The sequence below is a fragment of the Octodon degus genome, unplaced genomic scaffold (assembly GCF_000260255.1).
Source record: "Octodon degus isolate 3935 unplaced genomic scaffold, OctDeg1.0 scaffold00001, whole genome shotgun sequence".
NCBI classification, from domain to species: Eukaryota; Metazoa; Chordata; class Mammalia; order Rodentia; family Octodontidae; genus Octodon; species Octodon degus.
The window spans coordinates 6107324-6125006 of record NW_004524577.1 but is presented as its reverse complement, the minus strand read 5'-3'; the positions used below and the strand labels follow the sequence as shown (position 1 = coordinate 6125006).

The 17683-nt window shown below is 57.5% G+C and overlaps 1 protein-coding gene across 4 annotated transcripts in view; it reads left to right on the top strand.

The window, feature by feature from the left end:
• Nucleotides 1–15575, top strand: part of Nsmce1 (NSE1 homolog, SMC5-SMC6 complex component) — a 32252-nt gene extending 16677 nt beyond the window's left edge. For 3 of the 4 annotated variants that reach the window (XM_023716281.1, XM_004622900.3, XM_023716319.1), the window contains 6 exons: nucleotides 10574–10695; nucleotides 10857–10934; nucleotides 11593–11739; nucleotides 13881–13997; nucleotides 14976–15096; nucleotides 15328–15575. In XM_023716281.1, coding sequence (XP_023572049.1) covers nucleotides 10574–10695; nucleotides 10857–10934; nucleotides 11593–11739; nucleotides 13881–13997; nucleotides 14976–15096; nucleotides 15328–15407 — 665 coding nt within the window. In that variant the 3' untranslated portion in view covers nucleotides 15408–15575. The remainder of the gene's footprint in view (nucleotides 1–10573; nucleotides 10696–10856; nucleotides 10935–11592; nucleotides 11740–13880; nucleotides 13998–14975; nucleotides 15097–15327) is intronic. The other variant, XM_023716384.1, reaches the window with a different exon arrangement.
• Nucleotides 15576–17683: the final 2108 nt, after the last annotated feature.

Sequence of the window (17683 nt, the reverse complement as noted above, 5' to 3'; positions counted from 1 at the left end):
GGCCCTGGGCCCTCGCTGCCGACTGTGTGCCGTCCAGGTGGCTGTGCGCGGCCCTGGGCCCTCGCTGGTGACTGCCGACTTCTTGGTCAGCCCTGGTTTCTTAGTGGGTTCCTTGCCTCAAGGTCCTAGGGCTGCTTTTTGCATTTATTTCTTATTTTGAAATCATTGAAAACTCACAGCAGAGTTACAAGAACAGTATTTTCCCCTCCCCAATCATTTAAGAGTAAGTGACTGATTTTCTTGTAATACTAAGTTACAGTTTAAGTCGCCCATTTACTAAATCTCATCAACCCTTGATTTCTGGGGTTTCCTTCAGGCAAGGACTTTCTCCTAAATAACACAAGTTTCACCTTAATTTAGGAAAGTAGAATCGATAGGTCACTACCATCCAGTTCATAGACCTCGCTTAGGTTTCTTCAGATGTTTCATGTCTTTTGTAAGTGAAATACCCTTCCTGGGGTCACGGGTGCGTTTTTTAAGCCTAATTTCCTTACCTTAGATGAGGAGTATCCTTGACATTTGTGAAGGTGGCGAGTTTGAGGGCTGCGTGTTACTCAAGGCTACGGATGGTAGGTTAGGCTCTGATAAAAATATAACGCAAGCTTCATATATAATTAAAATTTTCTGGTAAAAAGAAATAGGTAAAGTTCATTTCCAAAGTGATACTATCTCAACATTTTAGCAATGTAAAAATAATAAATGAAATAGTTTACATTTGAAAACCCTTGTATCTTTGTGATCCAGCGTGTGCTTTATATTATTAGAACATGACTAAGTTCGGGTTGGCCACCGTTGAAGCACTCAGGTGCCACATGAGATAGTTGTGGAATGTTCGTCAGCTCAGTTTTGCTGGACGTTTCCTCCTGGTGAGAGTCAGGTTGTGCCTCATGGTTCGCAGACACTGTATGGAGCTGGCGGTGTGTTCTGTCTGCATCCTGTCAGGTCTGCACGGCGTTGAGTAAGATGCTATCTGCAGGCTTTTACTGTAAAGCTCCTCTTTCCTGTGTGGTTACTGAGTATTTTTCAGGCCATGTCTTAGTCACTTTTCTCTCATTGCTGGGACAAAATACCCAACACTCAACATCAAAGAAGGAAAGGTTTCTTTAGCTCACAGTTTAAGGAGGCTTTAGTCTATACCCAGCTGGCTCCAAGGCAGAACAGCACATAGCAGAGGACAGCTGTCCTGGTGGCGGAAAACAGCAAAACAGCAAGAGCCAAAAGGCAGGAGCAACGGTGGCGGCAGCAGCGGAGACAGAGCAAGCCTCTCCCTTCCTTATACTGCGAGCAGGCTGTCCGCCCCAGGCCGGTGTAGCACTCACTCACACCCATAACCCCAGCACTGGGCCATGAATTAATCACAGCCTCTGAAAGGCTGCCCCACGACTGTGTGAGGCTTGGGGGGACGACTAGACACAGACCACAGCAGGCCAGGCCTCTGAGAAGAATACCCGTTGCCCACTCCTTTTTGGCACCCTGGCTGTAGCATGCATGGGAATCTGCTCCCTTGGTTTATTTTTCCTTTACTCCATGCCAGCCTGCTGTGAAGCGCAGCACTGCCCAGTACTCCCCGGCACTAACATTCCATAGTTAATTTTGCTATGTTTTATGGTAATTTTTAGTGGGGTTGAAATTACTACTGTTCTAAGGGAAATTAGGTCAAGTATCAAAAATTGTAGATGAAAAAAGTTAAGATTGGCAATTTTTTCAGTGAGCAAGATGAATGAAATGCTGTTTGAACAATGACACAGCTGAAGTGCTTGTGCCGGAAGTAGAGGAAAGAGCCCAGGGACCCGGGAAGGTCCCGTCAGCCTTTCCAGCCCTGGTCAGACCTGGCCTGCCTTCCACCCAGGTTTGTACTAAGCATGCGGATTTTTAGTGACCACCAGGCCACGTGCGGCCGCAGGTGAGCCCCGGGGCGGGCGCTGTGCTCCAGTGTTCTGCCGGGGGCTGCAGGCCCGCTGGTGCGCGCCCTCTCGGAGGAGGCTTTGGTACGATGAGAAGCAGGTGCACAGTAGTTTTCTTCTGACTTTAACGGTCTTACTGTGCATGTCTCCTCTTTGGCCACAAGGAGCAGTTCATAAGCTTCCCCCTGTGGGAGTTGGGTGATCTTTCTGGGTAGTCAGGAGGGGTGGCAGCTGTGACCCTAACAAGCGTGGCGAAAAGTGAGCTTGAAATGGGGCTGCGTGGTGAAGTTCGCACCATACGGAATTGGTGACTGGTTGTGTGCCCAGACAGGAGTCTTTGGGTTTGAGAAGCTGTGTCACTGAGTAAGGGGACCACCCACATGATTAGCGCTGCCCCAGGCCCCCCACCATCTGCCACAGATAGGGACCACGGCTTCCACGTCTTGCCGGATCGTGGTGTCGGGCCACAGTGATGAACAGGGCAGGCTGTCGGCTCTCTGGAGCTTCATTTTGGAGAGACGAGCCGAGAGGGTGAAGGATGCCATCCTGAGTATTGAGTGCCCTGGAGGAGGTGCAGGCAGTCGCGTGGAGGTCAGCCAGATAGCTCAGGACTGACGTGCCTGCTTAGGCAGGTGCCGCAAGACTGGGGCTTGATCCCCTCCCCCGCACTGAGCTGCGGCAAGTGAGGCAGTGTGGTGGCATGCACCTGTAAACCCAGCGCTTGTGAGGCTGAAAACAGGGTTACTACAAGTCTGATTTGTCTAGTGAGACCTGGTAGACCCTGTACTAAATACCTTTAAAGAAAAAAGTCAAGTGGAAGCATGCTGCGTGTGGACCCTCCTGTGGCAGCGCTGTGGGGGTCCTGTGGGGTGCAGGCCTAGGGGGTGGCCCTGCAGGACCCAGGAGATGCTCTCTGACAGAAGCAAGCCCGCGAAGCAGCTGGGCTGGGGAGGAGGGCATTGTGGAGGGAGACAGGCAGGGTCCCATCTCTCGTGAGTGAGGTGAGGGTGGTGGGGCCACTGTGGGCTGAAGTCAGGGGCAGGGCTAGGGGAGCCACCCAGAGGCCACACAGCTGCGCCGTGCGCACATAATACCAACATCCAACCTCACTGGATTAAGAAGTGTGGGGCAGAGTCCAGCAGGCTCCTGGGTGTGGCCTCAGGGGTCCTGCACAACGCTCTTCCCTGGCTGCCATGCGCTGAGGTACCAGGAGAGGTGGCACTGCAGCAGTAAGCCAGCCAGCCCTCACTATGAGGAGATGCCCTGTGCAGCCCGAGGGAGCGCCTGGCTGGAGCAGAGTTGTCCGCCTTGGGACAGGATGCGTGTTCTGTGCAGGGTGCTTCCTGCCTAGCTGTCCCGGGCAGTGGATTTGTCACTGCAGCCCAGGCTGCAGGGAGCTGTTCTGGTTCAGTGAGGCTGGTGTCAGTAGGCTGTTCCTTGTCCCCTGCGGAGCCCTTGTTGGCTTCGGAATGGGTCAGAGCCACTGCTCATCTCCAGCATCACTGGCCCGAGGGCTCACTAGATGGCCAAGTGCACAGGAGCACTGGCTTGCCGTGCTGGGCAGCAGACTGGCCAGGGAATACCCCCCATGGGCTTCCATGCCCATAGGGCCAGCGAGTGTGTTCCTGTCACTGCTGCAGCGGTGCTGTTGCGGGCTTTAGTGCCCTCTGTGTGGACGGCCAAGCTCTAGCAGCAGTGCCAGGACCGTGCAGGAAGTGTCATGCCGCATCCTTGAGCACGGCTCAAGAGCTCAAGAGCGGGCTGAATGCCTCTGCTTTTCACAAAATGCTCCCTCTGTACTTGGAAACCTCTTGGAACAGTATGTCTGCAGCAGAGCGCTGGTGAGCACACCCCTGTGCAGCTTCAGAGCCCTTTGCTGAGCCGCCCTGTCCCTGGCATTGGCTGGCTGGCTCTCGCTCGCTCGCTCGCGCTCTCTCTGTCTCTGTCTCTGTCTCTGTCTCTGTCTCTGTCTCTGTCTCTTTCTCTCTTTCTGTCACCGTCTCTGTCTTTCTGAGACAGTTTCGCTGTGTAGTTCAGGCTGTTCTTAGCCTGAACTTGTAGTCTAGACTGCGCTGTAGTCTAGATGGCCTCGAACTTGCAGCGATCCTCCTGCCTCACTTCTTGAGTGCTGGGGTTACAGGCGTGCGCCACCACGCCCGGCCCTCATGTTTCTCTTTTTTGATTTAGACTTCTGCGGGCAGAGGAGTCAGGTTATATCACCATATCTGAGCAGGATCTTACATTTAATTTTGCACCGTGGAAAAAGCCAGCCATGGAGAAAGGTGGGACAGTAGAGCACAGCCCTTGTGTCCATCACCCAGGCCAAGCCTCGGGGTGCGCCTGACCAGTCTCACTTTCGGTGGGGTCCTGCTGCTTAGCACAGTGCTGCTTTGTAGTAGTTCTGGACATTGCTGTGTATCTTAAGTAACTGTTTTTCAAAATGAATACCAGGTCCTCTTGTCTGCGCATTAAACCATTAATGGTCAGATGTCTGGTTTCTGTTCCACACTGTTTGTTTCTGCTAAGTCCTTCACTTCTCTGACCCCTGTTGGCCTCTTCTGGCTTTGTTTTTTTTTCCAGAACTGGGGATTGCACTCAGGCCCTGGCGCTTGCCAGGGAAGCGCTTATTCCACTGAGCCCTCTCCTGGCCCCTCTTTTGAAAGAGAGTGACTGTTTCAGTCTGAGGCCTGCTGAGAAGGTGGGGGCGGAGCTGCCGTGCCTGTTGGACAGCTGGCTGGCTCCGAAGGGAGTGAAGCTCCCGCATCCCTGTTCTCCCAGGCTCCACTTGCAGCCTCACAGCCTGCTCTGGAAGTGCCACTGGCGGTTCTCCCGGGGGGCTGAGTCTGAAGGTGAAGTCGTCTTTCCCTCCAGGAGTGATGAGAGCTGAGGCTGAAGTGACACCTGTGTCCTGCTGCTGCCCGCCTTCCCTCCTCCCCACACGCAGCCTCGCTGCAGGGCCTGGCTGCTCCCTGTGTAGTGCTGCTGAGGGCAAGCTGGGCCCCCAAGTGGGTTAGGTCCAGGGGCTTATATTTTGCTCCCATTTTCTCTGCCTAAAAATATCATTTTTCAGGCCAGGGATGCAGCTCAGCAGCACAGCGCCTGCCTGGCAAGCCCAAGGTCCTGAGTTTTAACCACCCCCCAAATTAATTTTCTAGTTTTGGGCCATACTTCAGAATCAAACTCTGTTGGTGAGAAGTCAGGACAGTGGTTTTGTCACTACCTGTATAGCAGGCCCAGGGTCCCACTGACCTCTGGAGCCAGGGGCCCTGATTCAGTAAGAAGAGGCTCACGGTAAAGGTGAACTGTGAGGAAAGCAAAAGTAGGTATGCAGCCAGAGCAAATGAACGAACGCATTTGTTCGTTCCTAGCGGAGGAGAGTCCTCATTTGGTCGCCGCCACCCCTGCCTGCCCACCCTCTGGAGGCCCGGGGGTCGGTTGGCCCTGTTGTCAGCGTTTCCAGGTTAGGGAAGCAGCGTCAGCCCTGCCCAGGCTTTGGCCTTCCCTGGGTCCTCCCAGGCCATGTGGGCCGAGCCAGGAGTGGGGCCATGCTGACTGAGGTGGGTGTCCTGGTCGGGCCAAAGGCTCACTGCCTCTCAGCCGCCCCAATCGGTGCCCAGACACCGCCCCCCACTTCGGGGCCATCAGAGCCCCTCCTTGGGGTGCCACAGGGTCAGCGCAGGAGGCTGCATCTGGTGGGTCTAGCATCAGGATATTCCCAGGTCAGCTTTGCAGACTATGTGGCGTAGTGCCTGGGGCCGGGAGCTGCTGCCAGGCAGGCTGAGGCTGCGTTTCCAAGTTAGGGAAACCGTGAGCAAGCTATTTGAGCTGTTTAGGATCTGTTCAAGATCAGCTCCATATGTAAATAAAGACGATGCCTTAATAGCTCGCTGTGGGGCTGCTCTCAGGCTGCTGGGAGGCAGTGCATGGTGCTGGCCACGCCCGCGCAGGCCCGCTGCTTTCCCACAGCCCTTGAGAAGTGCACGCACTGTTACAGGGGAGGAAGCGCTGGTGGGTGCCCGGGGTGCAGGGTCCCCTCACTCGGCCAGGCTGGTGCCAGCTGTCCTGCTTGGCTGTGTCTGCTGCCTGAGCAGAGATGGGGGCGTGGGACAAGTCCTCGCCTCCCTGCTTGTTGCTGGGCACTCTGTCACCTGCTGCACGTTGGTGGTGTCAGAGACCCAGCTGTGGTCCCAGCCCAGCCTGTGCCACCGTGGGCCTTGTGGCACTCCCCAAAGCCTGTATCTTTTTCTCAGTTGGCTCTAGAGCCTGAAGAGAGGAGCAGCATTACTTTGCTAAGCTCCTCTAGTGGCATTTCCATTGGAAGTAGCGGGGCCTGGCCTTAGCCCAGTTGTTTAAGTGGCTGCTTCCACAAAGCTGTCAGCCTCAGGTTGCTGTAGTTCGATCCCCACAACACTCCAGCCAGCCAAACCACCCCTGAGGGCATTCGGAGCAAAAAAAAAAAAAAAAAAAAACCTTATTCCCTTGGAAGTAGTGGTCTCAGTGTTGCAGGACACAGTCTTACCTCATGCGTCTGCACGACCTTAGACGCAGGAGTGCTGGGCTGCGTGCCTGCCGACTTGGCGGAGTGTGGCTTCTCCCTCGTGGCTCCAGGGGTCGGGCGCAGTGGGCCAGAGCCATGAGCCTCAGCGCAGCTTCTGAGGACTCAGGCTGGGAAGCAGGGAAGCCGGCTGCTGTGTCGGATCCTGCCACCTGCAAACCGCAGACGGGACCGGGGCTGCTGGGAGGTACCTGGGGGCCCCGCGGGGCGTGCGGCACGGGGGAGGTGTGCAGCAGCGCCTCGTGAGCAGCCTGTCTGAGGGCTGAGTACTGGCTTCTCTGCAGCCTGACTCAGGCTGTGGCCGCCTCAGCTCCCCCTCAGGGGTCCTCTGAATGCGGAGCCCACCGTATCCACATGCATGTACCGTTGAAAACAAAGGCTGGGGTCTTCCTGGGGAGGGGCCTGGTCTCCAGGCAGCCAGACCTTGGCAGGCGGCTGCATTGTGGGTGGCTGGATGTTAACCGGACACTAACCAGAGAGCTGGGCAGGAGGAAGGGCCTGAGCGCCGGGGCGCAGGCCTGACCTCAGCCTGCCCTTGTTGGGGGCCTGCAGCAGCGGCTGCGGTCTGGGTGGGTGCACGGAGGCTGGCTGGAAGAGCGAGCTGCTCCTGCAGCAGTGGTGTGGGGCTGGAGGGAGAGAAGAAGGGCTGAGGGTGGGACCAGCTGGAGGCTCTGGTGCTGCCCCAGGCATCAGGCCGTGTTCCCACTGCCACTAGAAAGCAAAGCCAGTTGAAGGCGTGGGTGGAGCGGCAGGCGTTTCATTCCCAGGGTGCTGAGAAGCCCAGAATGTCCAGTAGAGGAAGATCAGGCCTTACTGTGCTCTGAAGGGAGGCCTGGGGAGTGGTGATGAGCTAATGCTCAGCTTCTGCCAAGGACAACTAGGCAGCATCCCTGGCCCGCCCCCTCCCCTTTGTCTCTGAGAATCAGCAAGCACATTTTTGTGAGTGAGCCCTGAGGTGCTGGGCAGGGCAGGGCAGCAAGGCCATTGGCTGTCCCCATGCAGACCAGCGGTCTGGAAAGTCCAGCAGCTTAGAAAGCATTTGATCTGCCCACGGAGTACGCGTTTCTCAGTGACACCCAGAGGGTCCTCTTGAGTGGAAAATGTAAAATGTCACTTCCGAGGGGCATGGCTTGCTGCTGCTGTGTCGTGTCGGGGGACAGGGTGCGTCCTGCCCACGAAGGCTCCCCCTGCTCACCCAGGAGAGGTGTTTCCCACATGCTTTGCTCTGCGGGGTGAGAGCTCCGGACAGGGTGCGGAGATTGGGCTTGAGCACGCTCTGGGCTGCACAGGGGAGAGGTGTTTGGCATGGGGAGGAGGAGAGGACCCTGGGGAGGAGGAGCAGCAGGGGCCACGCAGGGAGGAGCTGGAGATCGGAGAGGATAGCTGCTGCAGGGGCAGGAAGTGCAGCTGTCCCACTCCCCGCCAGGCTCCCCACCAGGTTCATCCTCACCGCAGCCTCTGCAGCCGGCCTGCATCCATCCGTGTCCACCAATTTGTGGTTGCCAATTTCTTATTTTGATTGCTTTTGGAAAAAATAAAAGCAGTTCTTTGAAACAGCGGTCAGGTCCCTGGGCTGAATTGCACATTAGTGACACCGTGCATGCCCTGCCAGTGGGCCTCTGCGGCAGAGCTTTGGGCGTGGACTGTCATGTCACCCCCTCCTTTGCGTGGCTGTGTCCTCCGCTGCCACCAATGTGATGCTTTTAGTTTAAACTGCACCTGGGTGGCGAAGGCGCTGTCACACCTGCTCCCCGTAAGAAGTCAGATGTGGGCACTCGGGGTCATTCAAGATTCCGTACTGAGTCGCCTCCCACCTGTGCCTTGGTCATCCGCCGAGGGGTGGGAACCTTTCAGGCCTCTTTCCTGCAGTATTGCTTTGTTCTGTTGTGGTTCTTAACATAGGTGGTAGCATATTTTGTAACTTAGAAAAACAAAAAGCTTTTGAAATTATTTCAATAAGTGGCAGCAGCTGCTGCACTCATGGTTTGAAAGGTGCCATCGCAACAGTAGAATCGAGCCTGTTGTCCCGCTTCTCCCTTCAGGAGCTGCTGGCGAGAGTGTTGAGTTTGGGAGCAGTTGTGTGGTAAAGTTCCTGCAGGTGTAGGTGTAGATGTGGGTGTAGGTGTCAGTGCGGGTGTAGGTGTAGATGTGGGTGTAGGTGTCAGTGTGGGTGTAGGTGTAGATGTGGGTGTAGGTGTCAGTGCGGGTGTAGGTTGTGTTTCCCGGAAGACATACAGGTATTTAACAAGTGTATTGCAGCACAAAAGGCGATCTCCAAGGCCTGAGCTGATTGTCTCTTCTACTTTCAGGGTCAGTGATAGAGGGGAAAGAAACTCCCAACCTGAATGATACCTGGGATGCGTTCATGTTCTGTAAAGCTAAAGAATTAATTTTAGGGACGGTGGAAGGGAAGAGCAGAATATACTTATTAGGGAATGAAAGCTTTTTCCCGAGAGAGGGACAGGAGACCAGTGTAGGTTGCCCCAGAAACTGTCCTTTGCGGGTACTTTTATAAAGCAAAACCATCAATCTGAGATACAGGATCTCAGGATAAATCCTGAGGGCATTTCACTGACCTTCTCAGACCCAAAAGCTACAACTCTTGTTGCACAGGTCCTGCTTTACCTTGGTCTTAACCATCCAGTAGAAAAGTATGAAGACGAAATATAGGAAGTAAAGCCATGCTGTTAAGTTGAGCTGTGGGGGACTCAGGTCAATAATTTCTGACATTGCCAGTTAAACAGAAGACCCAATGCTATTATGGGCTACTGGACTCTTTTAGAATATTTTCCTGAGTTTACACACCTATAATATTCAACAACGGAACTTAAAAAAAATTAGGGTGTAACTATGAATGTCCATTTTGTATCTGTGTATTCAAAGTGGTTGGGATAGATATATAGTTACATTCTCTTAATGAATAGAATGATTTGTTCTAATGGTGTTTGTAAATAGGATCAAAAGTCCGCATCTTGTACAGCAATTAACCACTAAGAAGAATATATGCAGTGTATTATTTGTTGAAACTGTACTTCTGATTTGATTTGAAACTGTCTCATTGCTATCTGTTTATCAATAAAACTTTGAAAAGAAAAAAAAATAAATAAAAATAAATAAATAAAAAAAAAATAAAGCAAAACCATGAGGTGAAGGCAGGTCCAATAAGACGATTAAATCGGGATCAAATGGGGAAGTGAGTCATGTCGCAAGTGGGCATGAATAGAGACCAGGGGCTCTTCCTGGCGGGGGTGGGTTAATGACTCTCCCTGGCTCTTTCGGGGTGATGGATACCTGCTCAGGGTATCAGTGCTCGAGGTCTGTCCCTAGGGAAGTCTGCAGCTGCATTTGTCTCACCTGCCTTGAGACCTGGCCCTCCGGCAGTTGCAAGACATCCCATCTTCCATGCTGGCTCCCGGAGGGCCCGGCCCGGTCTCACTGCCTCTAGCATTTCTGTCTCACTCGGCTGCCTACAGCCTTAGGGTGCACTGCTGCCCACAGGAGAACGGCTCCTGCAAGCTGGGTCTCAGTCCCCCAGGGCCATCTTTGGCCTTCCCCAGCTAAGCAGTGTGCATCCCCGACCCCGTGCAGGGTGGGCTTTGGCTCCCCTCCCTGACCTCTGGCTTGAATGGGGGACCCGCCCTGTGACTGCCGCCCTGTGACTGCCTTGCGTTGTCCTGCGGCTGGCTTCACTGCTGCCCCAGCCTGGCCTGCAGGTGTTCGCTTGATGGATACATTTGAGTAAGGGAGCAAGGAGCAGTGGCAGAGCTGCCAGGTGCGGATGGGCAGGGACACGGGTGTCCCGGGACCCTGGGAGCCCGCTGTAGCACACGAGGCTGCGCTGGGGAGCCCGGGCCGTGAGCAGAGCGGGCAGAGTATGGCAGCCTCAGCACCTCAGATAGCATCTTCTGCAGCCTTGCTGCCTCACTGCGCCTACGTCTCTTATGTGCTGTATCTTCAAATACTCCAGGAAGCAAATAACCACAACATGCTGGCTTCCGCCCAGGAGGGCAGGACCTTGTCGCGTTTGGCTGGGCTGCCCTCTATTCAGATGCCCCAGAGAGATTAATATCAGCCATGCTTTTGATGGCCCCTCCCCCTCTGCTGTCGCCTCCAGGCAGTGCTCAGGTGGACAAGTTGGAGGACTTCATCCACAACATCAACAGCGTCTTGGAGTCCTTGTATATTGAGATCAAGAAGGGGGTCACGGAGGATGATGGGAGACCCATTTATGCGCTGGTAAGAGCAACGGCGCCCTCTGGTGTCGTTTATGGGGAACTGGACCTGCACCCGTGGCCAGGTGGCCCATCTGCGGTCCAGGGGTGGCTGCGTGGCTGGCGCGGAATTAAAATGTTGGGTTTAGAATGTTAAGTTTGATTACTTTGCCGACATTTTTTTAGGTGAATCTTGCTACAAGTTCAGTTTCCAAGATGGCCACGGATTTTGCAGAGAATGAACTGGATCTCTTCAGAAAGGCCGTAAGTGGAGCGGGGCAGCTCCTTTGCCCTGGCGGCTGATGTCTGGTGGGATACTTCTGTCTGGGTTAGACAGAACCTGCCATCATCCAGGGCATGGGAGGTGCAGTCCCTCACGGCTGTCGGGAAGGGCTGGCCTGAGGCTCAGGCCGGAGTTCGGCCCCCACCGGCTCTTCGGAGGCCAACTCTGGGGTCCAGGTCCCTTGTTTTAAAGATCTTCCAGGGGCTGTCAGCAGCACCGGTTGAGAGCCAGGCTCTGGAAGCGGGGCGGTGCATGTGCCTGCGGGAGGCCCCACCTGCTCGGCCGGCCGCGTCCTCAGGGCCTCCATGGTGCCTGCCCCCGCCCCGCCCTCACCGTCTCCTTCTGCCCCAGCCTTGCTCCAGCCCCCAGCCTCCTTCAGCCATTTGTTCCTCACCTTCTGTCCTTTGGGTGGGGGCAAGAGTGGGGTACACCCCTCTCTGGGATGCCATCGCAGGACTGGCTGTGGAGTCTGCACCCTAGGACATGCGCACAGGCCTTGGGGTGATGCTGATTCTCCAGACGCCACATCAGGCGCAGGGCTGCCGGGCTTGGGGCTGCTTTGCTGTGTCGCTGTGAGCCGGACTGATGGTAAAAGCCATTTCTGCCAACATGAGGCGGACGGGCCCTAATCTCTTCCAGCTGGAGCTGATCGTCGACTCAGAAACGGGCTTCGCATCTTCCACAAACATCCTGAACCTAGTCGACCAGCTGAAAGGCAAGAAGATGAAGAAGAAGGAAGCAGAGCAGGTGCTGCAGAAGTTCGTGCAGAGCAAGTGGCTGATCGAGGTACTGTCTGGGGCTCGGCTCAGGCCTTTCCTCCCACACCTCTTCTGACCTGGGGCACTTAACTGCCAGCTGGGGTGCAAGCCGGAGCAGGACAGCAGCGGGCAGTCAGTGCCAGGCTCCGGCACACACAGAAGGCGTGCATCCCAGCTGGTGTCGTCCAGGGCCAGGGTCACTCTGGTACAGCGGCCCTTCAGGAGCCGAGAGGAAGCATGGGACCCTGGAGAGGGGCTGAGGAAATGTGGGGAGGGCGGATGGCTGAGCAGGGACAGGCTGCTCAGGTAAGCAGCCCCAGGGTTCTGCTCTCCCTCTGGGAAGGCAGCACCGTTTCAAAGAAGCCCAGGCTGAGCTTGACGTGAGCCCAGTTCGCTTGGCTCTGTGCCCTGCCGTGTGCTGTGTGCTTGTAGGGTGGGCTGTGTTGGCCTTGGGTGGGCAAGAGGTGGGGTGCACCCCTCTGGGATGACGTTGCAGGACTGGCCCTAGTCTGCAGCACAGGATGTGTGCATGTGACCCCAGTAGCCCTTTGCTTCCTCCAGGGGAGCGGGCCTCTGGCTCCTCTAGCATTCCGAGCTGCGTACGTGTGGATGGGGCAGCCTCCCCTGCAGTCTTCCCTGAATCCTGATCCTGGGGTGCCTGTTAGGAGGAAGGGCAGGAAAGTCCGAGAGAGTGTGGGCAGGCTGGGAGCCATGTCTGTGAGCTTGGGTTTTAGCCGGTGGTGCTCAGTGGTCTGGTTACACTGGCATTGTGTGGGTGGCCCAGCCCACAGTCAGGCCTGGATTCAGTGGGCTCCGTACCAGGGAGTGTTCTCAGGCAGCTCAGGTCAGGACTGGCCGTTGTCCCCTTCCGCGCTCTGTGCCCTGGGCCATGCAGGATCCTTAAGGACAGGGGATGCCCTCCCCCATCATGACTGCCCCTTGCAGGACGTGTGCCACCTGCAAATGCTCCATAAGGCTCGCTGAGCGGGCAACCCGACAGGTGGGGAAGTGGCAAGGAAAGGCTTGGTCACTGGAGGAGGGTTTCCCTTGGCGCAGCCCTTGTGCCCAGGCCTGCTGGTGCCAGAGAGCCTCCAGGGGTGACCCTGAGTTGGGGGAACTTTGTGAGCTGCTCTGGCGGGGAGCTCTGCAGGGCTGGGAATGCTGACTGGCCCTGGTGGCACTGGCGGACTCCCCTTGCTTGCTGCTTGGGCCCTGAGGAGCAGTCCAGGCCCTGTTCTCCCTTTGGACACCAGGTGAGGGCTGCTGGGTGCTGTGGGGGGCCTGCTGAGGGGTGGCAGCCACATGTGGGCCCGAGACTTTCCAGAGTCACAAGTGCTGCTGACTGTAAAGATCTGAGGGGTTCTCAGTTCTTAGAGGGAGTGCCAGGCCCCTGTGTAGGGTTCCTTCTTCCCTGGTACCATCTCCCTGCGAGACCTGGGCGGTCGGCCTCCCCCGCCACCCCCACCTTGGTACCTCCTTGCTGCCCCTGTGGAAGGCAGTCGGGTGTGGTCAGAATGGGCATCAGGCTTGTGCCCCAGTGCAGTAGTTGATGGTGACAAAACCTAAAGCCAGCTGGCAGAGGCTACATACCTGCTCTGCTCTCCTGCTCTAACTGCCTGTGATGGGCGGAGGCCTGGCCACACAGGCAGTGTCTGGTTCCTGAAGGGGTTCAGGAGACCCAGTTGCTTCAGAGGTGGGCCCTTCCACCCATGCTGTGACCAGGTTCCTGCCCCTGTCCTCTGATGCCCTCCCGCCTCATCTGCAAAGTGATCTCAGTCACCGTGTGGTGGTGCCGCTTCGCCACAGGGCACCGGGGTGTGGTGGGGGAGGAGAGGTGGTCTCTCTTAGCCAGGCAGTGTCCTCCCCCTGGAGCCTATGGCAGGGCTCACCCACAGCTGGAGGGATACATCTGTCAGATGGCAAGATCCTGGGAGGGTTTAGGGAGCAAGGGACCCTCCAGCTCCCGTCTTGCAGGTTTCTACCTCGCTCGCTTTTCCCTGCCCTGAAGGTCTTTCGGGGGGTATCACTGACGCGGTTGGCTGGGCTGGTGAACACCCTCAGTGGCTGGGAGCAGCACCCAGATGTCGTCTTCCTGGGCTGTGGGCTGTGGGGCTCCAGAGGGACAGAGGCACTGGCTGAGGACGGCTGCCACGCGTTCTGTCCCTGCAGAAGGAAGGGGAGTTCACGCTGCATGGCCGGGCCATCCTGGAGATGGAGCAGTACATCCGGGAGATGTACCCGGATGCTGTGAAGGTCTGCAACATCTGCCACGGCCTCCTCATCCAGGTACAGGGTGGCGTGGGCACAAGCGGCCCTTCCCGGAGCACATGGCCTGTTTCTGTGACAGGGTGGGGCTGTCACGCAGCCGCCTGCGGAGTGCTCAGCTCCGCCTGCGTCAGGTCTGACCCGCGGCTCTTCCTTATTTCACTTTGCCCAGAGGGCTCTTGCTGGTCTGTGTAAGGGGCACTGTCGTGGCAGTTGTGTGACAACGTCATTTCCTGTGTGGGTTGTTTCTCCGAGCCATCTCTGTTACACCGTGCTTTAAGGCCTGTTTTACCTGTTTATAACAAGAGTCTCCGTGATGGGCCCTTCACACGCCCGGGCACGCGGGATCCCGCCACGGGATTCCTAGGAGTGTATTGCTAGGCAAAGTGCGCACATCGTTTTCAAGTTTATGATCCATGTCGCCATTTGCCTCCTGCCATGTTGTGGCCATCCGTGTCCCATCCGTGTCTCTGGCTACCCCAGGGACATGGATCGGCTCCGTGTGCAGGGAGCCCTGGAGACTGGCTGATCCACCGTCTTCAGCTGCTCCTGCCTGCATTTATGGATTCAGAATTCTTAGGCTGTGGTCGCAGCACTGGGGTTGAACCCCGAGCATTCACACTGAGCTCTGTCTGTAGCCCACTTTATTTTTGAGACAGGGCCTTGCATAGTTGCTGAAGTACCCAGCAACAGGCCCTGGGAAGGTACCTTGACCTTTTTTTTGGAGGAAGGGTCTCACTGCAGTGCAGGCCGGTGTTGAATTCACGTATGTAGCCCAGGCTAGCCTCAAACTCATAGAAATCCTCTGGCCTCAGCCCCCAAGTGCTGGGGTTACAGGCTTGCGCCACCACGCTCCCTTCATGTGTTCAGAAGTCTTTAGCTGAGGACCTGGGGATTGTTAGCAGTGCTGACCCGGGTCCTGAGATCTCGCAGGCCCCTCAGGGTCTGTGAACCTCCCTCAGGGTGTGTGTGCAGGCTCCACGCTGCGGCTTCTTTCAGGGTCAGAGCTGCGAGACCTGCGGCATCAGAATGCACCTGCCCTGCGTGGCCAGGTACTTCCAGACCAACCCCGATCCGCACTGCCCGCACTGTAATGACTGTTGGCCCCACGAGATTCCAGGTTGGCATGCTGGGTGCGTGGGGTTCGGGCTGGCGGGACAGAAGACCCCGGGGGCCTGCGGGCCAGGGCTGGTGACAGGCGGGATGGGAAGCCGAGGCTGCTGTGGCTGTGCTGGACGCAGAGGCATGTTGGCATGGACCGTCTGCAGCCTGGGAGGCAGTGGCAGATGGGAACCAGGGCGCACACGCGGCCGGCCCCGCAGCTCACTCTCTTCCTGCCTGTTCTGTGCAGAGGTCTTCGACCCCAAGAAGGAGAGGGAGACTGCCGTCTCCAAGTCCAGCCGGAAGTCCCAGCGGTCCCGGCAGCATTAGCCTGCGCGCCTGCAGGAGGCTGGCTCCGCCTGAGTGGCCCTTACCCCTGTGCCAGCAGGGGCTGGTCACAGCACTGGCATGCCCACCGCCCTGCTCCGCGCTCCTCGGACAGCTTTACAATAAAGCCTCGCAGGGGGCGTGCGGGGCGTGCGCCTGGCCGCCTGCTCTTGGCTGCTGTGATGACTGAGTCCTCGGCTTGGCTCCCAGCTGTGAGGCCAGCAGGCTCCTCCCACTCTGCAACAGCGGCCCGGTGGCGCTGTCCTTGCTAAGGGGCTTCGGGCTCTGTGCCAGCCTTGGGTAGGTGCCCAGGGACTTGGTGTCCCTGGCTCCTGTGGTCCAGATCCTCCTCTGGCCCAGGCTGTGTGAGGCCTACAGGCAGGCCAACCTGGTCCTCACCTGGCTCCCCGCACCAGGAGCCCAGGAGTCAGCTCCCCTACCCACAGGCTGTCCCCAACGTCCTGTTGGTCTGCCTGCCATGGCCCTCGCCAGACCCCAGCCCTCAGCCTCAGCAGCTGCCTCCTGGCGCCAGGTCCTGCCACTCCGGAGCGCTCATTCTCCAGGCAGGGCAGCAGCCCCACCTGGAAGATCCTTGGGTGGCCCCCGGCCCTGGCTCGCCTCATGTCTCCGACTCGCCCTTCGCAAGGGGCTCAGTGCCCTCCCCTCTGCTTTCCTCCATCCCATGAGCATCAGCCTTGCCCTGTACCCCTGGCCACCCCACCTGCCATCCTGCTGTGGTCCCCTGGCCTCTTTCCCAGCTTGCCAGCATCCTTTAGTTGGTGTAGAGATTCAGCCCAAGATGGCCCAGATGCCATCTGGTCCTGTGGGAGGGGCTCAGCCTAGGGCAGTGGCAGTGGCGGCAGACCTGTGGCTCTCGTGCTGCAGTGGGTCCTGGAAAGGATTATGTCACCGGTCTCGTGGCTCCTGTGACATCAGAGGCAGTCATGTTCCTGCCTCTGTTCCCTTCTCCTTCAGCTGGCTTCACGTTCAAGCCTGTGAAGTGTTTTCCCAGAAAACTCGGCCACTTTCTTCACGGGCACGAAGTGGGCACGGTACCTCCTGCTGTCACACTCATGTCCCGCCGTCAGGAGGAGGAAAGGGTCTCTGACTCTCAGCTCTGGTCGGATGCTGCAGGTCGGGGTGGGACATCCAGCTGAGGACACTCAGGCTGACCCGGTGCCCTGGGCAGGACGGTCCCTGTGCGCCATGGCCAGATGAGGAGGTGCTGCCTGCACAGCCTGGAGGTGCAGATTCCCGAGAGGGGAGGGATGCCTCATCTTGGTCCACTCGTAACAGTACAGTGTGGAACTGTGCCTGGGGTGTGGGAGCAGAGTGACACCTGCTGGCTGGCGATGTCCCTCCCACTCCTGTCCTGAGCCTCGCACACCCCCATCCCCACCAATGCAACCCTGCCCAGCAGGGTAGAATCTGCAGGACATCCAGAAGGCCCCCCAGCCAGGCAAGCAGCAGAGACCTTGCCAGGGGAAAGGGTTTCTCCGGAGATGGCTCGGAACTGTCCCCAGAGTGGATGCAGGCAGGAGGCCTCAGTCGTTCGCGTCTGGATGGTGAGAGTGTCCCGTTTGAGCAGTGAGTCAGCCCCAGGCTCCCTCCACTGTACCCTCGGTGTTGCCGGCAGCAACCACCCTTCACAGCGTCGAGGGGTCTCCAGGGTGGCACTTGGAGAAGGAGAAATGGATGGTAAGAGGCACACAACCAAGGCCCCTGGGCCAGCCTGCTTCCTGCTTGGCTCGAGTTCCTGCAGTTCAGGTGCTGTGACCACGAGGCCCTGAGCACCCTGCCCCTGGGGATGTGGCCACTTGTGCCAGTCGTCAGCCCTTCACCGTGGTTACCAGTCCACAGGCACCAGCCGCTCCCTGGCTGGGACCCCGTGAAGTCCCATGGCCTTGTGCAACACCCGAGCCCGCCACTGCCTCTCTTCCACGCCCTCTGCCCCGGTCAGTGCTGGGCTCCCTCCAGCTGCTCCCTGCTTCCCGGGCCTCCAGCCTTCCCTGCCAGGGCTGCGTCCTGCTGTGGCGGAGTGAGCACATGTCACCCCCTCACCCGTGCCCCAGGCCTTCCGCCTGCAGTGGAGCTGTCCTCAGCACTCACGCCAGTTCCGACTCCTGCTCGCACACACGTCTCTCTGTTCCACTGTCAACTACCAAAACCACATCCCTGCCCACCCTTCCCTGCTCCCGTCTCGTCTGCCCCGTTCTGTGGCCTTGGAGGCGTGCACCACTGTGTGCCTCTTGCGCTCCTGGGTGCTGCGCTGCACAGGG